This window comes from Danio rerio, chromosome 10, assembly GCF_052040795.2.
Source record: "Danio rerio strain M-AB ecotype USA chromosome 10, GRCz13ab, whole genome shotgun sequence".
Classification (NCBI taxonomy): domain Eukaryota; kingdom Metazoa; phylum Chordata; class Actinopteri; order Cypriniformes; family Danionidae; genus Danio; species Danio rerio.
In genome coordinates, this window is record NC_141030.1 from 38,630,137 (window position 1) to 38,658,035 (window position 27,899).

At 33.4% G+C, this 27,899-nt stretch overlaps 3 protein-coding genes and 1 long non-coding RNA gene across 10 annotated transcripts in view; 2 read left to right on the forward strand and 2 right to left on the reverse strand.

Annotated features, from left to right (window-relative positions):
- The window catches only part of sertm1 (serine rich and transmembrane domain containing 1), a 23,011-nt gene extending 18,994 nt beyond the window's left edge, over positions 1-4,017 (forward strand). The window contains exon 3 of the transcript XR_015500178.1: positions 2,774-4,017. The gene's annotated coding sequence lies outside the window, so the exon portion shown is untranslated. The remainder of the gene's footprint in view (positions 1-2,773) is intronic.
- Positions 1-8,360, reverse strand: part of LOC147842150 (uncharacterized) — a 10,989-nt gene extending 2,629 nt beyond the window's left edge. Inside the window, exon 1 of one of the 2 annotated variants that reach the window (XR_015501363.1) lies at positions 8,222-8,360. This is a non-coding gene — a long non-coding RNA (uncharacterized LOC147842150). Of the gene's footprint in view, positions 1-5,041; positions 6,183-8,221 lie in introns of those variants that run through there. The other variant, XR_015501362.1, reaches the window with a different exon arrangement.
- Positions 5,782-8,971, forward strand: rfxap (regulatory factor X-associated protein). The gene is given in 3 exon segments (NM_001326367.1): positions 5,782-6,359; positions 6,814-6,924; positions 8,256-8,971. Coding segments are annotated over 3 exon segments (582 nt in total). The 5' UTR covers positions 5,782-5,984; the 3' UTR covers positions 8,352-8,971.
- smad9 (SMAD family member 9) lies at positions 8,699-27,606 on the reverse strand. Of its 6 annotated transcripts, none has more exons than XM_087269325.1 (7): positions 21,128-21,445; positions 21,028-21,090; positions 19,272-19,988; positions 18,023-18,130; positions 16,131-16,352; positions 11,753-12,009; positions 8,699-9,397 (listed from the first exon to the last, which is right to left on the reverse strand). In XM_087269325.1, exons 3-7 carry the CDS (start codon positions 19,429-19,431, stop codon positions 9,254-9,256), a joined length of 891 nt encoding a protein of 296 aa, XP_087125451.1. In that variant the 5' UTR covers positions 19,432-19,988; positions 21,028-21,090; positions 21,128-21,445; the 3' UTR covers positions 8,699-9,253.
- Between the last annotated feature and the right edge of the window lie 293 nt (positions 27,607-27,899).

The window sequence follows — 27,899 nt, forward strand, 5'->3', positions numbered from 1 at the left end:
GCTCCTCAATTGATTGTGTTTAAAAAGGAGTTTGCCACCTATGTAGAAGCTTTAAAAATAATGAAAGGTGAGAAGGCTAAAAGATTATATGATTTGTTTCTTGAATATGGTTTTATTTAACCCCTTACAGAGTTTCTGTTAGATGTCTGCATGGTATGGTGTTATTTATTTGTTTTTGTTTCGTTTTATTAAGATATTTCGAACATTGTTTTTTATTTATTTTTGTTTGGTTTTGTACTTGATTCATTGTATATCTGACATGTCTCAGTCAGTTTGTGTAAGATTATGTTTGGACTGAGTTTGGCCTAAATTGTTGTTTTTGAAAGGCAAAAAAAAACAAAAAACATGAGCATATTGGCAACACAAAAAATGCAACAGTCTAATAAATGTATAATGTTTTTGTTTTATAGTCAATTATTAATTTAATTTTAATATAAAAAACTAAAGGCTGATGGCTGATTTTTGTTTGTATGTTGTTGTTTTTTTAACAAAATTATTAACTATCTTCTGTGGATTATGAATAAAATATGGTAATTCTAATAGTTTAACAAAATTTACTTGAGTTTTGAAAATCACTTAGCGACCACTTGTCATTGTATCAGGACCACTCGGGGACCACTCCCGGGACCCCCACTTTGAGAACCATTGCTGTAGACAATCGAAAAAAATATTGTTTAAGAGGGCTAATAATATTGACCTTAAAATGGTTTTAAAAAATGAAAAACAAAACAAATAAGACCTTCTCCAGAAGAAACAAATATTATAGGAAATACTGTAAAAAAAAACCTCTTGCTTGGTTAAACATAATTTCAGAAATATATATATATTTTACATTTACGGAAGAAAGCATCATTCTGACTTCAACTGTATATTGCAATAAAAATAGTTTCACCAGATGGTTTAAGTAGTTTTTGTCTAGTTTCTAGTACAAATTTCTTAAAATTCTTGAATTAAATTAAAAAATTGCTTTCTTTTCCTTTAAAAATTATTAAGAAGGGCCAGAAAGAATCTGCTGACTGTTTTTGCTGTTTCTGCACAGAACAAATGTTTACAAAATCTGTGGAATGATTTATATAGTACATAGTAACTACAAACTTAACACATGAAGAACAAAACTAATACTTTTTTAGGTAACACTTTATTTTGATGGTCCATTTGAGTATTAGTAGACTGTCTGCTTAATATCTGTTGATACTGCTCCTTTAACAGACATTTAAATGACTATAAGAAACTTCGCAAGTACATAACCCAATACCCAACCTAACTGTCTCCAATGAGAATTAGTTGACATGAAGATGCAATAAAACTTAAATTCAACAAACGAACCATCAAAATAAAGTGTAACCCCTTTTTAAGCTTCATTTAAGGTTTACAATACAAATAGGACCACTTGTCCGGAAAACAAAGTAAGTCTCTCATATAATGTATCCACTAAATGACATTACATTTTACATTTATTTATCAAAGCAGACTTTCCCAGTACTAGCGGCTGAAAGGGCATCCACTGTGTTAAACAAATGTCGAAATAGTTTGCAGTTTATTCCGCTCTGGTGACCCCTGATATATAAGGAACTAAGCCGAAGGAAAATTAATGAATTAATTAATTAAAGCAGACATTTTACAAACTGTATTATACATAAATCATTCAAACGATTGCATATTCTTCAATAACATTACTAAAATAAACACTGAATCAATATATATTTACATATGCTTGCAGGAGTAAAAACAATTGAACTATGGGCTCAAAAATAAGCAGATTTCTGTGCGTGCAGATTCCATGCTGGCCTATAGTTTTAAGCCAAAATTAAATCAGTTTTGCCTTTTAAAAAGAGCTAAATAATGTGCCAATGGGCTAAGTAATACAATCTTTTTTTCCATTTGATATTTAAACTAGAAACAAGACAAGAATTCTATAAGCAAGCCTTCTTTGTAGTGCAAATGTAAAATGACACTATATAATCTTCATCGTATAAATAATTAAACATAATTAATTGTTGTTACACCTCCAAATGTCATCATTTCTTGTGCCCAAATGAAAATGTAAACTCTCTTAAAATGAGAGTGAAATTAAATTAAATTAAAAAAATCACAGGCACACATGCAAATAATAAACTTTCACTCTATTATGGATCAACTTTGCAGTGACTAAAATTGTGTTCTATGACTCCTGATAATTCAGACTCAACAATGCACATCCTAAATATATTCAATACATTTTGTAGCCCTAGTTTACAGTTGAAGTCAGAATTATAAGCCCCCCTTTATTTTATTTAATTTTTTTAAATATTTCCCAAATGATGTTTAACAAAGCAAGAAAAATTTCACAGTATGTCTGATAATATTTTTTCTTCTAAAGACAAGTCTTATTTGTTTTATTTCGGCTAGAATAAAAGCAGTTATTTAATTTTTAAAAACAATTTTAAGGACAAAATTATTAGCCCCTTTAAGCTATTTTTTCTTTCAATAGTCTACAGAACAAACCATTGTTATACAATAACTTGCCTAATTATCTTAACCTGCCTAGTTAACCTAATTAACATGGTTAAGACTTTAAATGTCACTTTAAGCTGTATAGAAGTGTCTGGAAAATATCTAGTCAAATATTATTTACTGTCTTTATGACAAAGATAAAATAAATCAGTTATTAGAAATGAGCTTATTAAAACTATTGTGTTTAGAAATGTGTTGAAAACATCTTCCCTCCGTTAAACAGAAATTGGGGAAAAAATAAACAGGAGGGCTAATAATTCACAGGGCTAAGAATTCTGACGTCAACTGTATATGACGGTATTTAACATTATTTTAAGTGTTTCGTTTATGACTGGGATTATACTGTAAATAATTTATTTAAGGCGAGACACTGCAGGCAAATAGGCTTTGCGTCTTCTCATAGTGGAAAAGAAACTTCCAAATACGCTTTTAAGTGCATCTTTTGCCGTTATATTAATTAGCGTCTGTAGATTTCAATTACAATACATATTTTTGAAGGCTGATTTCTCATGATTTTTCTTCGTCTGCACTGAGCCATAAATCTACACTTCAGCAGCACAACATTCACGTCTGTATTCTGAAGATTGTTTTTTTTTTTTTTTTTTGCATAATTAACCTGATTATATACAACATATTATTCTACAAAACTTCTAAAAGATTAAATAAATAATTAAATAAAGTTCTGGCATAGCTTTTATGAAAAAAAAAAAAAAAATCCCCAAAATCTCATCTGCAAAAAGAACGTAGATTTCAATCGGTTAAAAAACTGTAATAACTAATTAATCCAATGTTCATATTTTTGTTCTAATTATGCAATAGCACATATTTTTTATTTAAATACTCATTTGCATATTCATACAACATTTTAAAACTCGTAATGCAAAATAAATGTTTGCCATTTTATTGTCATCAATCAACTGTGGAAGTATGGTGAACATTCTTATTTGTTTCTTTACCCTATTCTCCTGCAGTGTCTTGCATTAAATGATTGAGTTAAACAATTGAGATCCACCTGAGATCTTTATTTATCATTTTGTAAAAATGCTTAACATTACTTCTGAATGTTAATCACAAATGTGGAGAACAAACCTGCAAAAAAAATAATTAAGTACACAAATAAATAAATGTGTAAATAAATCCAAAAATTGGATAAATAAAACAAATGAATAAAATATGATAAATAAACATATACAAAAATCCACAATTTCCTGTATAAATAATTATGTAAATAATTAATAGTGTGTAATAAATTATTAAATAAATTACACACATGTTGAGGGAATAAGAGAATGCTAAAGCTTTATTTATTTTCTCATTTATTTATGCAGAAATGTTTGGATTCATTTACTCATTTATTTGCATATTTATTTATTGTTTTTGCATGTTTCATATGTATATAAAAATGTAAATAGAAATTCTGTCATGCTGACTCTATTATAAGAAAAGGTTACTTTTGTAAGCTTGGAATTATTCATACATCATCTCTTATAGAAGCTTTGAATAAAATCTGATTTGCTCACACAATGTACAGAGGAAACATGACTGTTATTCATATGCAACAGAGAAAAACGAAGACTATAAAAATAAAAACATATCAAGAATTTTTATACTTAATTAATAATAAAAACACTTGAAATTTAGACAAACTCTGTATAGCAAGAATATAATATTTACTTAGTTTTAAGTAGTGAAGTCACAATTCTGATATAGGTAAAGTCAGAAATATGAGATGTTAACCCGAAATGGTGATGTACTGGTATACTTTGACAATTAAAGTCACAATTTTGTTTGAGATTTCCAAGAAAATGTCAAACTGTGATACATTATCATCTCAGAACTGAAGATATAAACTCCAATTGACAAAAAGGTCAAAATGTAGAAAGGTTACTTCAAAATTGCAATATATAAACTCAGAATTTATCTAACATAAAAAAGTATTTATAATTGCAGTTGTAAGAAATAGTCGCTGATTTTGAAGTCAAAACTGCAAGATATGAATGTGAAATTACAATATATAGACACACTTTTAGGTTTTTATTTATTTGTTTATTATTCTGGAAACATGCTCCACAGTTTTTAGAAAGTATACTATGTTTATGTTAACAGTAGGCTACAAATTACAACTTCAATTTGATATCAAGACAAGCAATGTTATAATTTTGAGATTGGGAATTATGAGATCATACAATACTAAAATCCAACACAGATAGATAAATTGGTAACTGTTAGTAATTAAGGGGTCCTTAAGTGAGCCAGAGGAGCGATTTTGCTTTTCTTGTTAGCTGAATTAAAGCAGATATTTGGTATCATCTCAACCCCTGGACTCAAAGTATACAGTTATAATTGCTGTGTAAATGCATTTAAGCACCGTATAATGACTTCTGTGCCTCCTCTGCAGTGTACTACAGTGTTTATCGAGCGTCTGATAGCTCTCTGAAAGAAACTAGAGCCGTGTTTAAATCTCTCACAGGGTGAAATGAATCGATATGATTTATTTAGCTCATATGTTGTATAAACAGAAACTTTCTACCTGAAATCTGTTATTTACCTGAGGTTTCTGAGGGTACGGTTAATCCTGATATTTTTGTTTGTGAGGGAATCAAGTCAGCTATTACAATGGTGCCGTTGTCGACTTTGATGTGTTGCTGTTATTTTAGCAGGTTGATATTTTTAATCTAATACAATTTCGTTCATTTTAGGGGTGCTCGAATCAGCGACCGAATTCTTGCTGTGAGACGAACATGCTAGCCACTGCGCCACCGTGTAGCCTATTTAAAGTATTATTTTATTAAACAAAATAATAACAAAAATAAAATAAAAATAGCAATGAATTTATAAATAAATAACAATAAAGGAATAGTTTACCCAAAAATTAGCATGTAAACATATGTATGCAAATTAGCGCATTTAATAGCTTGTCTATAAATATCTTATTTTAATGTAACATTTAAAATTGTAATAAAATAAGTTTTTGCATTTCTTAGCCAAGGCAGTGTAGATAAATAATTCTTGCCGTTCATCTGATTTATTTAAATCGCTATATTTTATAAAATAGATCACAATTTTACCCCAATATTAATACCCAAAACCTACCCCTCACAGTGATGTTAAAATATTAATTATCGTACAGTCACAAAATTTAAATACGCAACTGTATCCCTTCTAGACATTACCCTCTACTGTTGTAGTAGTCTTCGCAGCTGTATCCCTTCTAGACATTACCCTGTAACCGCCGCGTGGAGCCTCTAGATGGCGCAGCGTCCAGCCGACAGTCTCTCTGCAGCGGCCATAACTGTTTTGTTTTTGTCCTCATGACAGCAGCCTTTTATTCCTCCGTTTAGAGATTATGTTCACCAGGCTTCGGACATTTAAAATGCGATTTTATGATGACCAACACATAAAATTAATTTTGTAATAAATTATTCAGAGGCGAATTCTCAAAAAGGGCTAGTTCCTACGGATAAGACAGGCGAGGGATTCGGCTTTTGAAAATGAGTGATAACCTTCATCTGAGTTTAGTAAACACCGGTAAAGAGCACAGCCAAACCCCCGGGCCCGCAGACAGCAGCACCACCCCGTCCGACCTCGAGAATTTTCCGTACGACGCCGAAGATCCGGGCGAGGAGAGCGGCCCGGAGGAGCCGAGGGACGGAACGGTCAGCCCGGAGGAACTCAACGACGACGACACCTCTGGGGAGAGCGAGAACCTACCCAAAACCTGCACCTATGACGGCTGCACGGAGACCACGACACAGGTGGCCAAAGCCAGGAAACCCTGGATGTGCAAAAAACACCGAAATAAAATGTACAAGGACAAGTATAAGAAGAAGAAGAGCGACCAGGCCATGTCTTCTGGAAAGCTGGAGGTATCCACTGAAATATTTTTAAAGGGATAGTTCACCTACAAAAATAATTTTACACACTATTTACACACCCTCAAGTGATTCCACAACGCTTTTTATACTGTTGAAAGACGATATTTTGAAAAATGTTAACCTGTGACCATTTACTTTCATAGTAGGAAAAACAAATGCAGTGGAAGTCTATTGTTACAGGTTTCAAAATAACTTATTTCATGTTTTTTGTCTTATTTGACAAAATGTATAATAATATACAAACAAGTTCAATAAGCAAGAAAGAAACAAACTCAAAAAATGTTTTAAACAAATGGAGGGTGAATAAATGAATTTTATCAGATACAAATAAATTTCATTTTTGGGTGAACCATCCCTTTAATCTAAAACGAATGAACTTGAGGTTTTATCATGACTGACTAATATAGACTGTTTTAATCAGTGTTTTCTGTGCGTTTTTCTTTAGGAGGGCTCGGAAGAGCGGCCTGTCTCTGTGACCAAGCAGAGGCTCGGCTCTATGGGTGACAGACCCGCCAGACCCTCACTCATAGAGCAGGTGCTCAACCAGAAGAGACTAGTAAGGCCATGAAAACGCTTTTATTCATTAATGCATCATGTGCAGAGGTGTGTGTGTGTGTGTGTGTGTGTGTGTGTGTGTGTGTGTGTGTGTGTGTGTGTGTGTGAGAGAGAGAGTATTAGAGCAATAAATGAAAATAAACAAATCCAACACAAGTACTAATAAGAGTCCATAATGTTAAAATTGGACTATGAATACTCAAACACATTCATTTACTTATTTCTTTATAGTGAACAATATATATATATATATATATATATATATATATATATATATATATATATATATATATATATATATATATATATAGTTAAAATCAGAATTATTAGCCTCCCTGTTTATTTTTCCCCAATTTCTATTTAACAGAAATTTATTAAATTTATTTCTAATCATGATAGTTTTAATAACTCATCTCTAATAACTGATTTATTTGATCTTTGCCATGATGACAATAGATTATATTTTGACTAGATATTTTTCAAGACACTTCTATACAGCTTAGTGATATTTAAAGGCTTAACTAGGTTAATTAGGTTAACTAGGCAGGTTAGAGTAATTAGGCAAGTCACTGTGTAATGATGGTTTGTTCTGCAGATTATGAAACAAAATATAGCTTAAAGGGGCTAATAATATTGTCCTTAAAATGGCTGTTAAAAAGTTAAAAACTGCCTTTATTCTAGCAGAAATAAAACAAACAAGACTTTCCTTGAACATTTCCTTGCTCAGTTAAAAATTATTTGGGAAATATAAAAAATAATAAAAAGAAACTCAAAAGGGGGCTAATAATTGTGACTTCATATTGTATAAAAAAATTGACCAAGTTGTATTTTCCCCCTTTTAGTAGTAGATGTTAAATAATAGTTTTGCATAATTTCTGTGACATGTCATTAATATTAAAATGAACATTTTAGTGAACTGAATTTTTTCTCTAAAAGGATCATGAAATATATATGACAACATACATTTTATTCATAAAACTAATACATGTATAAAAATGTATATTTAATGTATTGTAATGGTTTAGAAATGTAAATCAGATCATTTATTATAATTATAATTATTTTAAGAATATTCTTTTTAAAAGTATAGTAACTATGTAGCTGAATAGGTGAATTAGATATTTTCCTCTTAGCTGACAACATTAATATTATTTTAAATACTCAGATTTATCTGTCTGTCTGCCTATGCTATATTGCTTTTATATTCTTTTAAACCAAGTTTTGCATATTTGAATGCATTACAGATGTCCTTAATATTTCTCAAACTCAACTTATGAACTCATAGCAAAGTGACTTACCAGCAGCTGATGATGTGTTGTTTTTGCTTTTCAGTCTCTGCTGAGGAGTCCAGAAGTCATCAGTTTCCTCCAGCAGCAGCAGCGTTTACTGACCACGCAGAACCGCTCTCAAACACAGCACAACTTCTGAACACTGAAGCTGACCAACATTTCATACAGTCCCTTTTTAACATTTTTTGTGAATACTGCATATTGATGCTGTCAGCATGGGGTACCTGCAGTGGTCCTGAATGCAGTGGAGACTATCAGCAAAACTTCAGCAAATCTTTCATATCATGAAACAAATCAGCAGCTAAATCTACTGTACAGTCCTGTTCGTCCACATGAGGTCAGTTAGGATTTTTAATGAACACTAGAGAACATTCATCAATTCAATGATCTTAATGTATTCTATGATAGTGTCATTGATCAAATCTCTTTTTTTAACTTGCCCATCCACATCTTGTTAATTGTAAAGCAGAAAAAACACAGCATATGTTGTGTTCAGTCTGCTTTATTATTATTTTTAAGTCTGCTAAAGCAATCAAATGCATTTTTACTGATCCTCTGATATTTATGAATGACAGTTTTTAGCTTGAAAAGCGAGTAGACATCTCAACTTTTGTTTGTTTTTAATATTATATTTGTGTTCAGGTCAAAAATCAAAAAGGCACAAATAAAAGGGAGGCATTTGTTTTGTATTACAAAAACAAGACAGCTAAGTTTAAACGTTATAGACGGCATATGGCAAATAAAACACTGTCAGAACAAGTACCTGCCTACTAGCACATTTCTTTGGCTTCCTATTAGATCTCAGCTATTACATACTGTCAAGTAGTAGTGTTTTTATGTAGCCATTTAAAACAATGCAACACTTATCTAATAACACGACTGCTTAGTTAACAGCATGATATTGTACGTATTTTCAGGCTGATCCTATAACGGTACCATAAACATCCACTAAAGACATATATTTTCACAAGAGAGTGAGAGAGAGTGCTATGTGTCTTGCGTGGCTATGAAGTCTATTGGAGAATTGTCTCCTGTATTGTATTAGGACACCGAGGAAATGGGGTTGTGTGGGGAGCCCATTTGGGTCAGAACTTTGTCCAGCCACTGCAGGGGCCCGTGCAGGTGGATTTCTATCCAGCAGGGGGTGCTGGTGACGTCCTGACGGTGGTACTCGGCTCCCCAGCCCTGAGTAAGGAAAAGATTTATGTATCAATACATAGATTAATAATAATTAGGGCTGTCAAATTATTTAAAAAATGAACGTGATTAATCACACTATTTTTGTAATTAATCATGATTAATCACAAAATGCGCATTTATTACAGAAATAAGAACACAGGCGTGTAAGTGCCATATGAATTTCAAAACAATCAATCAATGCCAATAACAAACAAAAATGCTTTCCATGTTGGATTCTAAATTGACTACAAATACAAACACACACAAACAGACAACGCGCGCAGTGCCGGTGAGCGAGAGGGATCCCTTCAGATTCATCAACAAGCATGATCACGTTCATCAAATTTGCTTAAGTGTTTAAACTATGGCTGTATTTCACAAGCAAATATTCCAATACACTAACTACAAGCAGACGCTTAACAAAAAGGGGGAAAACATGTCAACTTAATGAAACATTTGAGGGCTCATGGACGCAGATGTCTTTGACAGCTTGCAAAATTCATCTGCCACTTTCATTTACATGGACACTAATACTCAGCTTTGATGATTAGGATGATACTGATTAAGAGTCGACCATGCTGGCAGTGATTTTTGATTGCCTCAAAGAATCACGCGAGTCTTGAAATGTGGAGGTTTTTCTTTCCGTTCTCCATGCGGTATTAAATCCCATTAAAACATCCTGAATGGAAATATGCTGAGTGACAGTGAACTGCTGTTAAAGTCTAAATATTAAAAAATGAAACACCTGAAATTGCATGAAACTCTGGAGGAAACGCAGGATAGCCTGCTGATGTGACATTGATTTATACTGAAACTTTCCTTCTAAAAGCGTGTCCTTGGTCTTATCCATATTTCTTTGCACGTTAACCACACGCAGGACCAGAGCAAGCTGAACATGTGCTCATGCCGTTTTATTCGTATTGAAGGCCGAGGACCGTGAGGGAGGCGGTGGGTGTAGCGGATGAATGTGTGGACCGGGGGGTTCGCTCACTATTCTGCTGCTCGAGGCGGCTGCCTAGGTCACCTCTATGGACGCGCCGGCCCTTAACACACGTCGTCCACAAGAAAGAAAAAAAAAAAACTGCAACTGCGTTATTTGCGGTTTTTTTTTTATGCGTTAAATGTTTTAAATTAATTACGTGCGTTAATGTGCTAATTTTGACAACCCTAATAATAATTGAAGTACATGATTAGAAAGCAAATATGTTTTTGATTCCCTTGCAGCACCAAAGAGAACTTAACAGTTGGGTTTCTAAAGTGAAAACTCTTTTTTTTTTATATATATATAAAATTTTCTTCATGAGGAAATACATTTTTAGCAATAAAGATAATCAGTTACATATATACTTTTTGCTGAACCCATTTATTTACATTTATTAAATTTAATTAAATTTGTTTGTTTTGTTTCGAGGTTCTGCAGGTTGCAATGTCCCGAATTTTGCTTGCTAATCTTAAGCCAACTGAAATAGTTTTTTTTTTTGGTTTAATTTGGAATTTCCCCAACCAGCACAGAGCCCGGGGGACCACAGCAAGAGCTCCGACTTTTGACTCCAAATTTTGAGCTTTTGTCAGCTAATTTCATCTTCCAAATTTAAAATCAATTTTGGGGCGGGATCAAAATCAGTGACATAGTGCTCATCTGCCTGTCCAGTAATGACGTGTCGGCTTCTCACTATTATCCATAGACTGAGTTTTCTTTGAGAAGAGACTGCTTCTTAATTATTCATGAGCACATGCTTTACGAAGACAGACCTGCCAAGCTGTAAAACTGCGGCCACATACGGCACACTGTATTTAGCCATTCATGAAGAGTTGTATGCTGTGGCATAGCGGAGGTCCCGCATCATGGGAGGTCGTTGTGGTCACATTCCTAAAGGAAAGACTATTGGTTCAATTATTTTTAGTGAATCAAATGCATCCAGTGTAACCAGTGTCCAATTCTTTACTGAATCATAAATCTTAATAAATCTTTTCGGTAAATATAAAGTATTCAGCACAACCAAGTTAGTCCCAAATTATTATTTTTTTACTCAAAGCGACCAGCACAAACAGTTTATACCGGTTAGTTACTGAGTAATATTCTGATTCCTGAGTGAATCCCTCTTATGAGCCAGTTCTTTTAAATGAATCAAAAGTAGTGTGAGTAACCAATGTAGATTTATTTACAAATAAATTGACTCTAATGATTCAGTTCTTTGATAAATCAAAAGCATACAACACAACTAATGAATTTAATCTCATGAGCCTGTTTTTGAAAATACATTTTGAGGCAAAAAACATTGCTATATTGTTCAAAGTGAGTGTTCACAAAACGTTAAAAAATAAACATTTTTAACGTTTTCACACTATAAAGCTTTGTACCTTGACAAAACTCATCCTGATGGTGCACATCTTGGTGAGTTCATACACCACTTCAAAGCCGTGGTTTACCGACTGTGAGAGCAGCTGGGCAAACAGCTGGTTGTTGAAGATCTTCAGGCTGCATCCACTCGGGATCTTGCAGACGGTGGTGGGGTGAAAACCGTGCTGATAGTTACAGTTCCGACTCTGAACGAAAATACTGGAGTCACTCAGACACTCTGCGTACACCTCTCCTCCCACATAATACAAGTGCACACCTGCAGGAGAAAGAGAATCGGTCAATTTCAAGGGATAGTTCACTCAAATAATTTAAATCCTTTTGGAGTTAATTGTTTTCCGTTGAACACAACAGAAGATATTTTAAAGTATGCTAAAAACCTGTCACCATTGAATTCTATAATAGGAAAAACAAATACTATGTCAATGGTTACAGGTTTCCAACATTTTTCAGAATACAAATGCACACCTGCAGAAAGAGTCTGACAATTTAAAGGGATAGTCCACTCAAAAAATGCAAATCTACACACACTCAACTGGTTCCAAACCTTTATGAGTTTATCTTTTTTTCTGTTGAAGACAAAAGTTTACGTATAATTAAACAGTCATGCTTTTAGGTTAATTAAGCTTAAGATATTTAAAATTTAAAGGGATAGTTCAGTCAAAAATTAATATTTACATTAATTACCATTATGAGTTCTCTTTTTTTGTTAAACATAAATGAAGGTTTTTTCAAGAAAAGCTGGAAACTAGAACAAACAAATACTATGGAGGTCAGTATGGTTACCCATTTGCAACCTTCTTCTGTGTTCAACAGAAGAAAGAAACTCAAACAGGTTTGTGACAAAATAAAAGGTTTGCAGATTGAAGGGCATCTGCTGTGTAAATCATATGCTGGAATAGTTGGCGGTTCATTATGCTGTGGCGACGCCTGATGAATAAGGGACTAAGCCGAAAGAAGATAAATGAATGAATGAAAGACAAATCCTATAGAAGTAAATGGTTACAAGTATCCAACATTCTTCAAAATATCTTCATTTGTGTTCAACAGAAGAAATAAACTGAAAAAGGTTGGTTTTGAACAAGAACGGGGAGTAAATGATGACAGAGTATTCAGTTTACAGCTTTCTGTAACATCAATTTATAGGCTGACAAAACTTCATGGCCAAAATGTCCTTATTGGTATTTTACAGGTTCATAAAAAAAAAAAATCTGGATTAATTTTAGTTTTCAGTTTAATTTAGAAAAAAATTAATAGGACACCTAAAAATTAACATTTAGTTAAATATGTGTTAAATTAAATAATTAAATAGTTTTATTTTTTATTTGCTTTTAGATTCATTAAGATTAATTTAAAGGGATAGTAAAATGAATATTTACATTTATTGCCTTTATAAACCTTTATGAGTTCTTCCTTTTGTTGAACATAAATTAAGGTATTCTGAAGAAAATATGGGAACTATGGTACAAACAACAAACAACGGATTACCTTTTACATTTTTTAACATATCTACTTCTGTGTTCAACAGAAAAAAGAAACTCAAACAAATGAAAGGTCAGAAAATGATGACAGAATTTTGGGTTTTGGGTGAACTGTCCCTTTTTATAATTAAATTGAAGTCCCGTCAAATTAAAAATGGCAAAATAAAGAATCAAAAAATTCAAAATAGAAAACAATTATTTGGGGGGGAAAACTCATTTCATATATCCCAAGAACATAAAAACTGATCCAGTGGTTTTCCACAAATGTGTTTACTACAACCACAAAGTCTTCACATATCACCACCTTTGAACTTGGCAAATCCCAGATATCATTATCCACAAAGCAAGCATTCATCATGTGTTATCACATGCCAAGTGGAAACCTTCATAATCTCCATTCTCCTGAAGCATCCTGATCTGGCTTATGTCGTTTTCCTTGGCTTTCTTCCCACCAGGATATCTCACAAAGTAGACAGAACTCAAAGTGTGTATGTGTGTGTGTGTGTGTGTGTGTGTGTCTCCTATGGCAACACTTAATGTCTTTCCAACACTGGCACAGCAGCGCTCATCCAGTGCCCTGAGAAAAGCCAACATTTGGACAGCGTGGACTCGATCTGTCTCTCTGAAGTGCAGTGTTGACTGTTCTGGCACCATAAAAACAAGTGCTGGTTTTGGGGTTTTGTTATTACTTTCTTTAGAAATCGGATCATGTGATGAAAGACAGCTTGGTCTTCAAGGCATTTGTGTATTTATTCCTTGTGTGGACCTAAAATTCAGTGTACACCGTTTGTCCCTCACAAAACCTATAAAAGAGGGGTGCCCAAACTTTTCCTTATGAAGGGCCAAAAACCAGATTTGATTGAGGGTGGTGGGGTGAGTGTAAATGTAACAAACTGTATTATATTAAAGTTGGCATGTTTATTTCCTAATTTATTAATATTTAAAAATAAATAGAAAAATACTTTAATCATAATAATAATTATACATATGAAATTTATACAGTTGAAGTCAGAATTATTAGCCCCCCTTAGTATTTTTTCTTCTGGAGAAAGTCTGATTTGTTTTATTTTGGCTGGAATAAAAGCAGTTATTAATTTTTAAAACTCCATTTTATGGACAAATTATTAGCCCCTTTAAGCTATATTTTTTCTGGACTGTCTACAGAGCAAACCATCATTATACAATGACTTGCCTAGTTACCCTAACCTGCCTATTTAACCTAATTAACCTAGTTAAGTTTTTAAATGTCACTTTAAGCTGTATAGAAGTGTCTTGAAAAATATCTAGTCAAATATTATTTACTGTCCTCATGACAAAGATAAAATAAATCAGTTATTAGAGATGAATTATTAAATCTATTATGTTCAGAAATGTGTTGAAGAAATCTTCTCGCCATTAAACAAAAAATTAAGGAAAAAATAAACAAGGGGTCTTATAATTTAGGGGGGGCTAATAATTCTGACTTCAACTATATATATATATATATATATATATATATATATATATATATATATATATATATATATATATATATATATATATATATATATGTATAAATTTTTTTTTTTTTTTTACATTTTATATTAATTTTTACTATTAAACCATAAACAATCCCATGTACAACACAAAGCCTTTGTCTTGATTTGTTCTCATTTGTATTGTCCTTTATCTGTCAAGTTACAGCATTTACATTTTTTGAAAAATCAAAATCCTTCACAATATTTATTCATTCATTTATTTTTATTTCTCTTTATTCATCAGGGGTCACCGCAGCAGAATGAACCGCCAGCTTATCCAGCATATGTTTTACACAGCGGATGCCCTTCCAGCTGCAAATCCTTAGATTGTGGGGGACACCGGAGCACCAGGGGGAAAACCACACCAACACGGGGAGGACATGCAAACTCCACACAGAAATGCAGACTGACCCAGCCAGGACTCAAACCAGCAACCTTCTTGCTGTAAGGCGACAGTGCCAACCACTGAGCCACCGTGTCGTCCTGATAATATTTAATTAAAACATTTATTTTCAGTTTGCTTTGTTGTAGCTCAACAATTAAAGGGTGAATTAGGAATGACGATCTATGCTGAAGGCATTCGTCACAAACTTTATCATTATTCTCCCACTTTTTAGATAGGATGTCGGGCCAAATCAAAAGTTTGGCCCATGGGCGCTAGTTTTGCCTTCTCTGCTCTAAAATAAAGCAGCTAAAATTTATTTCAATTCTCAAATCTATTTCTCAAATCTATCAACAAACTTATTTCTTACTGCACCTCTAAGAAAATACTGTCCAGTATTTACCATTAATTTATTAGTGGCATGTTTTTTATCTATTTTTTTTTCTTATAAAGAGCATTTGTTTCTTTGTTTGCTTTTGGTTAAGTAAAAGACCATTTTCATTTTACATAATATTTGAAAATGGCGACACAGTGGCTCACTGTCACTTCACAGCAAGGTGGTCACTGGTTCAAGTCCCGGCTAGACCAGTTGGCATTTCTGTGTGGAGTTTGCATGTTCTTCCTGTGTTCACGTGAGTTTCCTCTGTGTGCTCTGGTTTGCCCCACAGTCCAAAGACATGTGCTATAGGTGAATTGAATAAACTAAATTGACTGTAGTGTATGTGTGTGTGTGTGTGTGTGTATGTGTGTGTGTGTGTTTGTGTGTGTGTGTGTGTGTGTGTGTGTGTGTGTGTGTGTGTGTGTGTGAATGTGAGAGTGTATGGATGTTTCCCAGTACTGGGTTGTGGCTGGAAGGGCATCCACTGTGTAAAACACATGCTGGATAAGTTGGTGGTTCATTCCGCTGTGGCGACCCTTGATAAATAAAGGAACTAAGCCGAAAGAAAATGAATGAATGAATAATTGAATGAATGAACTCTGGGGGAAAAAAAAGACCAACCTTTTCCTATGTGTCTGCGCGTGTGCTCGATGGTGGAGTTGCGGTTGACGTTGGACAGCAGGCCGAGACAGAAGCGGTTCTTGTTGTTTGATGGATCTGTGAAACCGTCCACTAAGATGCTTCGGGCAGAGGCGTGAAATGTCTCACCAACCCTGTTGTTGAGTTCATAATACGCCACCGAACACCAATATTCTGGTTCTTCATAACACACTGGCCTCAAGTCTGGAGAAAGACAGCATTTACAGTTGAAGTCAGAATTACAAGCCCTCCTGTGATTTTTCTTTTTCAAATATTTCCCAAATGATGTTTAACAGAGCAAGGATTTATTCACTGTATTTCCAATAGTGTTTTTTCTCCTGGAGAAAGTCTTGTTTGTTTTATTTCAACGTGAATAAAAGAAGTTTTTCATAGTTTAAGTTCTGTTATATGATGATTTGCCTAATTTATCTAACTTGCCTAATAAACCTAGTTAAGTCTATGAATAAATCAGTTATTAGAAAAGAGTTATCAAACTATTATGTTTAGAAATGTGTTATACAGAACTAGAGGAAAACAAAAATATTCAGGAGGGCTAATAATTCTGACTTAAACCAGAACACTAATACATTATACAGTTAAATTCATATTAATGATTTATTTTAACAAAAAAGTAATAATGTAATAAAAATAATACAATTTATAAATGTACATTTTTTTAATTGAATTAAATATATTTTGTTGTTTACACACAAACAATATATACCAATTTATATACAGTTTGACTAGGCAAGGCAAGTCTATTTATATAGCACTTTTCATACACAATGGTAATTCAAAGTGCTTCACATAAACAAGAATAAAAGAAATGAGAAAGTAAAATGATTAAAACAATTAAAAATGATTAAAAACAGGTTTTAAAGGAACAAAAGCAAAAAAAGACATGTAATATAATAGTATAATCGGTCACACTTTACAATAAAGTTCATTAGTTAATGTTAATTAATGCATTTATTAACATGAACAAACAATGAACAATACATCTACTACTGTATTTGTTCATGTTAGTTAACGTTAGTTAATGAAAATACAGTAGTTCATTGTTAGTTCATGTTAACTCATGGTGCATTAACTAATGTTAACAAGCACGGACTTGGATTTTAATAATGCATTATTAAATGTTCAATTATGATTAATAAATGCTGTACATGTGTTGTTCATGATTAGTTCATGTTAGTAAATGCATTAACTAATGAACCTTATTGTAAAGTGTTACCGTATAATCTGTGGGATGTAGCACAGTACTCATTCAGTAAAGGCACAGCTAAACAGATGTGTTTTCAGTCTCGATTTGAATGTGCCTAATTAACTAAAGTTTTACATGTGTTGATATGAATGTACCTAACCGACTAATTTAACTGAATAGATCAAAAAATAAAAAGTCATTACATTATACTCAAATCATTTGTGTTACAGTATTATCTTTTTTTTTTTTTACATTTTAGATTTGATAATGTGGAGGGAAAAAATGATAACGCTTTACAATCCGACACGTAGTTAACATTATTTAATGTATTTACTAACATAAACAATACATTTATTACAGTATTCATTTATCTCTGTTAACAGTTTTTAAATAAAAATAAAGTTTGGATAATAAATCAAGAAAATAAAGATGGATTTTAATAAAGCATAAATGTTAAACAATTACTAATAAATAACACAAGTGTTACACTTGTATCCTTCATTGATTGTTCATGTTAGTAAATACATTAACTACATATCCTTTATTAAGCCATTTTTAACATTCTTCAATGAGATGCAATAACAAAGTGGTGACCTAGTGTTGATTTTTTGCTGGTTTTGCACAGCTTTATTGATAATGCAGTGTGAGTGTGTTTAGTCTGGACTGTCACCTCTTTGTGGAGCCGTCAGGATGAGTTTATTCTCTGAAGACTCTGCGGGCTTCACGTCTTCAGACGGACTGCTCTCCATCATACTGTACGGTGGAGGAGGCGTCTCAGCTGTACAATCAAAACATCACTGCTGAACCATCAACAAGATGGAAAGTATACAATTCAACATCACTGAAAATAATAGTACCCACTATAGAGACTGGTGATAACTTATCATTTGACACATATGAAACTATTGCAGTGGTGACACTGTGGCTCAGTGGTTAGCACTGTCGCCTCACAGCAAGAAGGTCAGCTGGTTCGGGTCCCAGCCGGGTCGGGATTGCATCTCTTCTCGCTAGGCGCAGAATACTGTTGTCTTGGACCTTCCCACAACCCCCTCTATTTCAGTGTGGCTCAAAGATTTGGTCTTCTTTTTAAAACTTGAGAAAATTAAAAACAATATCAGAGGTAGGGCAGAACAGTTTTTTGAAAAATGGCAACAATTTATTGCATTCTTTAATTACTTAAAAACCTTAGATGTGGATTGAGTGAAGGTACATGTGTATGTATGTATGTATATGGTTTGTTATTGTCATTTTTTCTCTGTATTTGTATTTATTATTATTTTGTTTATTTTATTTATTTATTTATTTATTTACTTATTCATTTCCAGATGTTGATTGTTTTATTTGGGGATTGTTTTGTGGGTTGTTATAAAATGTAAAATGCTATTTGCAAGAATAAAAATTCCATGAAAAAAAAAAAAAATAAAATAAAATATATATATATATATATATATATATATATATATATATATATATATATATATATATATATATATATATATATATATATATATATATATATATATATATATATATCATACAGTAAATATATTAAAACTCAACTTTTGATTAGTAATATATTGCTAAGAACTTAATTTGAATAACTTTAAAGGCGATTATCTAAACATTTTTTGAACCCTCAAATCAGCTGTATCTCTGTCACACATTTGTCTTTTTATCTGCCACAACCATACATTAGAGAGAAACATATTTATTTAGCTTTCAGATTATATATAAATCTCCCTTTTGACTGGTTTTGTGGTCCAGGGTCACACTTGCATAGTTATGCTGTTGTATAGTCATATAATCAGTGGCCTAAAATCTACAATCATCACTTATCGCAGTCATATCTGTGACAATATATCACAAAACAAAAAATGATTAATTGTGTCAGGCCTAAAAATGTCTAATCTGTGTTGTACCTGTGATCTGGTAAGGGCTGCCGGGCTCAGTGGCGCTGCTGGGAGAGTTTGGGAAGCTGTGCGCAGCGGGAGATGGGTTTAAAGAGCTGGAGGGAGATGAAGAGAAGGAGCTGCAGGGCATCGCAGGGAAGGAGTCGGGGAAAGTGGCATTTTGGGGCATCAGAGGCTCGTTGTGGAGGGAAGCATTTCTGAACTTGGCCAGCAGGCTGTGCTGAGGGTTGAACTCACTGTGACGGGGCACTAGCACCGGCGGTAGAACTGATTAAAGAAGAAAATAAGTGTTAATAAACAATAAATAAATATACACTCTAAACACAAGTAAAAATCTGCATTTGTGACAGTATCAAACAGAGCTACCATCTATAAATCCAAAATCTTCAGGGGTAATTAATGTGTTGTGCTTTTTGGATAAGGCATTCAAAGAGATAAACAATGAAATCATAAGTCCAAGGCACTCAAAAAGAAAGTGAAGAAACTATTTAAAAGCCTTTATTAAAGGTGCAGTAGGTGATCTGCCACAATGCTAAACGGTTAGCCGAATATCTTAGAAACACAGTCCCTCCCCTGCCGTCCAAAGCCACGCCTCCTGAGACATAAGCTCATGCACCTTAAAGATGACAGATAACCCTCTCTTATGTGCTGTCCTATAGCGACTCTGCTTAGTGGTTGGCCGGCAGCCTGCAGGAATTACACTTATTACTAAGCCATACTTACATGCTATTTCAGACCAAGTGTGCCGCAAGCCTACGTTTGAGTGAAGGTTTCGGCCGTTAGATCGCCCCCTGGGGGCTGGCAGCAGTACAAGTCATAAAGCCCGCCTCCTCCGTGTTAATGAAGGAGACTTGAGCCCAAATAAAAAAAAATATTACACTTGCAATAAAATTGAATTTTAAGGCACTGGTTATTGTGCTGAAATAGGTGCAGATCTTCATTTTTGTAAACAGTTTGTTTTTAGCAGTAATTTAATGCTGGGCGTGTCATCGTGATTGACAGCTGTGATTGACAGTTTCTCAAAGCGCGGCGTCTGAGCTTCGGCAGGAGACTGAAGTAGACTGAAATGTTATTATTCGATTTCTGTGTTATTTTACCATGACAAAATGAGTTCAGCAGTAAACTATAGTTTCTGACATACATGATCCTGGTGGAGCACTGTTTATTCGCTAAGTTCAGGGCTTTTTTCGGGCTTTATTAGTTTGCTGATACACGCCTAGCCACCCAGATAGCAAAACACAGTTCCGGCTAGATTCTCGCCTGCCGGAGACTTATCTCTTAGAGCTCAGACTGACTAATGTTACCTCTGCTGGACTTACTCCGGATGCCTGGACTCACTACCCAATTCCAGCCCGAGTCAATCGAGCCAGATGCGGCGGCCGAGCGAGCAGGCGCTGCCGCATGTGAGCCGGAATCAGCCCGCGACGCCGCGAGTAAGTTATGTGTTGCGGCCTGGAGCTGGCGCGATTGAATATATAAAACCCTCATATTTTTTAACTTTATTACATCCATTTGTGTTGATATGACAGCAAACGCATGCTGAGAAGTTCGGGGGGCGTAGTTGATTTTACATAAAGCGTTTGATTGGAAGCTCGACTCTGCTCATTTTCGCGGCTCCTCCTCTGGCTCCATCAGACAATCCTTCTGCGCATGTCTGGCTCCAATTTCAGCAGTCTTTTGCGACAGTTTGTGCCCGTCAAGCAGGCGTTTTGCCCTCAAGGCGTTCAATGGGAAAAAGGGCTGTCGCGTCGTCCATATTTTTTACAGTCATTGTTTCAGACCCAATGTTGAAAGTAGTATGGTAAACAATATAGGTAGCACGCGCTACCTATATTGTTTACCATACTACTTTCAACATGGTTCACAGGTTAAATATAAAACCAACTTCGCCTCAGTAAAGCAGGCTAGGCAGAATAACGCTATTCACTGATGTTTTGTTGTTAAACTAAAAAAAATCTACATTATCGATACTGTAAAAGGCCTTTATGAAATTGAAAAATCATCAGATCAGTCATTCGCCGAAAGATTTTAGTGGCTGAACAACTCTTCTGTGCCTACAACCCATTTGGAACAACACAATCTACATCAGCTTAGTCTGACTTAAATAGTTAAGGCATAACATTACCTGTCTAAAAGAAATACTTCAGCCATGGTGTCATCCTTTCTCGTGCAAAAGTAACTCCGATATTGATTCGGGGGTTTAAAAAGTTTTGAAGACAATCACCTACTGCACCTTTAACATTATTTTTAAAACAGCACTACTTAATACAGAAAATAATAGATCCAAGATAATAATCAATTTAACAGTCAATATTAATTTACTAGTGGAAGAGAGAGAAAATAAATAAATAAATAAATGAATAAATAAATAAATAAATAAATAAATAAATAATTTAAAAAAAAGAGTAAAACTATCATCTACTTGCTGAAACTGCTCGTTAATAGGGTAAATAATAAACTAATATTTTGTCACCAGACTTTAAAGTTGATTGATTACATTGATTAGATTGCATTGATTAATGACTTATTAAAATCATTATTATACTTATCATTATAATTAATATACTTTACAGGTTGATATTAAAAATAAAATTGGAATAAAAAACAAAACTGGAATGTGTTCATTAAAAAAATAATAATAATAAATCACGAGGAACACATTAAATAATGTTTTTTTTTGTACTGTCTGAAATGAAATACAATTTTTTTATTTGCGCTTTCCATACTGTTCCACATTTTTCTTATTTGGAGCTTTTTTTTAAATATTAAAACTGTTTAAAATTATTATTAATAATAAATACTTAACAGGTTAAAATGATAATAATTGTTTATTTACTGGTTTAATTTTTGAACTTTGAATAAAATAATAATAATTCGAATTACTGAATATTTAACAGTTCAAAATGATCAGAGTGCTATCTCTTCACTGATTAAAAATTCTAATTAATATATTATCTGTTCATTATAATTATAATTACTTTAAAGGACTATAAAAAATATGAATAACTGAAATGACATTAGATGTCCTTCAGCTGGTTATTCTGTGTTTTCATTATAAAATAATGCATAAAAGCTGGTATCAATTCTGGTTTATATCAAATGTATAATTTCAAACTACACTACTGCTATAAAATTAAAATAATACAAATATATGTAACAATAAAATGACTTATTTTTATAAAGAAAAACAAATTATGATTATTTTAAAAAATGTTTTCCAGTTCAGCAGTATTATAGTGATGTTTATTTTCTTTTAATTTTTATTATTATTATTGTTATTATTCTGAAATAAGTTACAGTTCAGTATTTTTTGTAGATATATTTCTTTTTTTATTACATTTTTATCAACATTTATAATATTATTATTATATTTAGGTAATAATAATTCTTGTTGTTACTAATATTATTATATGGTTTTTATCATATATATCATTATTATATAGAGTAAAATTAGTAACAGCGCTATTTCTTATTTTTAATATTAACAACAACAACAAAAACAACAACAAAAATAATATAAAAATGATCATTAATAAATGTATTTGCTATTCAATTTGGTCTTAATAAATTAATCTACATGCAGTTTCATTGCTGGTAAAAGTAACTTAATAAATAAATAATAATCAATATTGCCTAGACATTGGCAGGTGTGACAAACCCCCCTGTTCACAGATAGGCAGACAGACACTAATGCATCGAGCTATAATCAATAAGCAGGAGAAAAACAAGAGAAAGTGGTCTGTGTATTGATCTGCACCTGGCGTCTCGACGCGGCGGTAATGATATGGGTTGATGCAGATCTCCTTCTGCTTGGATCCGAATGGAAACTCGCAGCAGTCGAGCGCTTTGAGCTCATGGTGGGACTGAAGGTCGGGCCAGCGCCACACTCTACAGTAAATAACATGAGGCAAACCTTTCCGATGAGACACCTGGAGCCTTCCGTCTAGAGAGCGAGGGATGGTCACGCATTTACTGGGCTGACCTGGACAGCTAAGAGCCTTTTCCAGTTCCTCCATCGCTCCTTTCTTCTTCTTCAGCTTCTTCACGAGGGAATCGACAGCCTTTTCGGCCCACTTTTCCTCCTCGTCTCCTTGCTTCCAGCCGAGCAGACGCTTCACAGCCGGACTGGTGAAGGAGAAGAGCGATGTGATGGAGGTAGAGGAGTGCATCGTGAGACGGGTTGATTTTAAATCACTTTTGTGCAGGAGATTCGGGTTGTTTCTTGTAGACAATGATGTAGGATAAACGCCCTAACAGAGATGATTTCTTCAGGTGGTTGATGGTGATTATCTGGTGAAAAAAATAAAAAGATGCACATCAGAGAACATTTTATTTTATAAATCTTTTGTGTTGTATTATAGTAATTATAGTATTAACTATTAGATAATGAGAGCTGGAAGAAAATATGAAAAAAATATGCACGACTGACATGGAAAAGTGTATTTACAAATTATTTATATATTTATACATATACACTTGAAGTCAGAATTATTAGACCCCCCCTGAATTATGAGCCCCCCTGTTTATTTTTCCCCCAACTAATGTTTTACAGATAGATTTTTTTCAACACATTTCTAAACATAATAGTTTTATTAATTTATTTCTAATAACTGATTTATTTGTTTTTTTTCATAATGACAGCAAATAATATTTGACTAGATATTTTTAAGACACTTCTATACAGCTTAAAGTGACATTTAAAGGCTTAACTAGGTTAATTAGGTTAACTAGGCAGGTTAGGGTAATTAGGCAAGAAAAAAATTGCTTAAAGGGGCTAATAATTTTGTCCCTAAAATGGTGTTTAAAAAATAAAAAACTGCTTTTATTCTAGTAGAAATAAAACAAAAAAGACTTTCTCTAGAAGAAACAAATATTATCAGACATACTGTAAACATTTCCTTGCTCTGTTCAACATCATTTGGGAAATATTTAAAAAAGGAAAAAAAAAATCTAAGAATTAAAGAGGGGCTATTAATTCTGACGTATATAGGGCGTGGCAGTGGCGCAGTAGGTAGTGCTGTGCCTCACACCAAGAAGGTCGCTGGTTTGAGCCTCGGCTCAGTTGGCGTTTCTGTGTGGAGTTTGCATGTTCTCCCTGCCTTCGCGTGGGTTTCCTCCGGGTGCTCCGGTTTCACCCACAGTCCAAAGACATGCGGTAGAGGTGAATTGGGTAGGCTAAAATGTCCATAGTGTATGAGTGTGTGTGTGAATGTGTGTGTGGATGTTTCCCAGAGATGGGTTGCGGCTGGAAGGGCATCCGCTGCGTAAAAACTTGTTGGATAAGTTGGCTGTTCATTCCGTTGTGGCGACCCCGGATTAATAAAGGGACTAAGCCGACAAGAAAATGAATGAATATATATATATATATTCATTCATTTTCTTGTGTGTGTGTATATATATATATATATATATATATATATATATATATATATATATATATATATATATATATATATATATATATATATATATATATATGTATATATATATATATATGTATATATATATATATATATATATATATATATATATATATATATATATATATATATATATATACATATATATACATATATATATATATATATATATATATATATACATATATATACATATATATAAATATATATACATATACATACATACATATATACATATATATATATACATACATATATACATATATGTATATATATATATATATGATTAAAAATGTTAATTTTAAAAATATAAATTGGTGATTATATTTTTCAAATATTAATAAGAACATAAATTTATACAAACTGAAATAGAAATAAATAGAAGAATCTTAAGTCTTTTAATTGAAATAATTGTTGTTATTATTATATCATTTTAGAGATTAATAAATATCATGATAAATAATTTTAAATATAAAATTAACTAAATTATTATTTTTAAATAAAATATTTTAAGTAAATGCAGTTTGCATTTGAGTAAATGTATTTTTTTAAATATAATTAAAATAATATTTTATTTATTTTAACAGAATTTCAAATAACAATTATGTCTTTAGTAAATCATAAATTTATATATTTAACATGAACAAAAAATAATGTTTTACTATCATGAAAAAATGACAAAGAACTTTTTAAAAACTCTGAGCAAAATAAATGTATTATATTTATACATTATATGCATAACAAACATAATAATATATTATAATATAATAAAGGTAAAATTCTATTTTATTAGGTAAAATATGGTGTACATTTTTGAAAGATTCACTCTTTAGAGTAGGGATGCCAAAACTTTTTCTTGTGAGGGGCCAAAAACCAAACTTGACCAAGGGCTGTGGGCCAAAAGTAAATATACCAAACTGTTAAATCAAATATTGCATGAGTGCTATCCTAATGTATTACTAGTATTTAAAAATAACTACAAAATATTGCTTTAAATTATATGAACTAATGCAGTATGTAGTAAACAATCCCATACCACAACGGAGTTCAATGTTGAATACATAAGCTGCACCTGCTTTTGCTTTGATTTGCTCGCCGATGTCTTGTGTATTGCCCTCTATCCGTTAAGCATCAGTATTTACATTTTTAAAGATCAGGTTCATATGCAAAACAAAACTAACAAAAGGTTACATTATATTCTAAATGACAATTTCTGTCAACCCCAACCACCTCCCCATCATTCTCCCTCACGTCTCAAATGGGACAAATCAAAGGTAATGGTATGGGCCAACTTTGACCTGCGGGCCCTAGATTGCACATCTCTGATATAGAGCACAACACAACAAAAACAGCATTTATTTCCTCAGTGCAGACCTCTGAATAACTGCTGAGTTATTGTTGTCATCAACAGGTCTAAACAGTGTTTCTCATCATTGCCCATCTCACCTCTCCCTTTCCTGAACAAGCTTTTCTGATGCCGAAAACGATCTGCCAAAAATCAATGTCGTTTGAGCACTTGAAACCAGAGATGCTCGAGTCCATCTTTAACCCGAGCAGGCAAATAATACCTTCTGAAAACATTACTGCATGTGATACCAGAGGTGTTTACGCCCCTATAGCTGAATCAAATAATCATATGTGACCCTGGACCACAAAACCAGTCTGATGTTGCACGAGTATACTTGTAGGTGGGAATAGTAAAAACTTTACATTTTTATTTTATGCCAAAAATCAAATGAATATCAAGTACAGATCATGTTCCATGAAGACATTTTGTAAATATCCTACTGTAAATATATCACAACTTGTTTTTTGTTTAGGAATGTGCACAGCTGATTGATTTAAATCCAATTTTGTGAACATTTATAAAGTTTAAACCCTCAGATTCAACATTTCCAAATTGCTGTTTCTCTGCTAAATATTGTTCTCTTAACAACCCATACATTAATGAAAATGTATTTATGCAGTTTTCATGTTATGTATAAATCTTAATTTCCAAAAACTGACCATTGACTGTTTTTGTGTTCCTTGCGGTCACCTGTATACGACTCATATCAGTGTATAAAAACACACTTGAGTTTTAACCACGGCTCAGGCAGATCATTGTAGGGTGAACAGCCCACATCTGCTGTTCTCAAAGGCAGTGTGTCCTTATGAAACTGGCGTCTGGAAGTCTGAGTGCTGAGATAGGCTTAATCACCTAAACTCCCCCGCAAACGCGCTTACACATCCTTTCCATCCACTGACCGGTGTTTTTTTTTCCTTTAAGAAAGGTTCAAATGTAATAGTTGGCAACACTAATCCAGGTGTACACAACTGTCACGAGTCTTTAAAGTGGATGAGCATCATTAAACAGAGAGGCATAATAACCAAACAAACAAAACAAAACATTTGTGTTTACGCAGCCTCCCGGTGCAATGACTTAAAATAAGTAACGTTAAGTAACTTTATAAAATATCCTATAAATTATATCTAAACGAGTTAAAAGTAGGCTTCATGTGTTTTGTCATCTTATCAAACTCTGGCTTTTAAGTTTTAAGTACAAAACAACATTAATAGTGGTACATAAAACGCGTTTTATCCCTTACCTCAGCGTGCCGGGTCGAATAATAGCTCCGCGCCGCCGAGCGCTGGGTCCCGCGCCGACTGGAGGTGTTCAGCGGGCGCGTGTGTTTGGATGCAGCGGCGTCAGTCTGACTGGAGCCTCAGCGCCTGCGTGCTGGATTCATCCGCTGCTCCTGGATCTCTCCCAGGACGGCAGACAGACACACACAAACACTGGGATCATCCCATTCAAAAGAGTAGCTCCTCTCAGAGAAACACAGGTCACACACTGTGGGCAGCGGTGTTTCACTTTTAATTTGATTTAAGGCGCGGACAGATGTTGTCCCTGTCACAGGAAGTGATGCGCCTTTTGGAAAAAGCTGCAAAGTGAAAGTGGTTAGATTTTCACGACATTGTTAGATTATACGTTCAAATGAAATATTCTTTGAAAATGAACACAATAGTGTTTGTTATTATTATTTTGTCTAAACTTACTTATGTGGTTGAAAACGCTCCAGCAGCGAAATGTTGGTAAGGTAACGCAACTACATTTTGTGGCTGGATACTGGGGAGCGTAGGGGTGGGTGGAATACGTCCCAATCACTCAGCCAGTCCATTTAGAAACAGGTGATTAATAAATATGAACGTAAACTTTTAGATCTTATTCAGCTGT

Bases quoted from the DNA above. Each gene is read 5' to 3' on its own strand.
- smad9 (XM_087269325.1), bottom strand. From the start codon at position 19,431: ATGCCCCAAAATGCCACTTTCCCCGACTCCTTCCCTGCGATGCCCTGC. The intron at 16,353-18,022 runs GTGACAGTCCAG...GTCTTTCTCCAG, and splicing joins CCTGACGGCTCCACAAAGAG to ACTTGAGGCCAGTGTGTTAT. The intron at 9,398-11,752 runs GTACAAAGCTTT...TTCCTTACTCAG, and splicing joins TCAGGATGAGTTTTGTCAAG to GGCTGGGGAGCCGAGTACCA.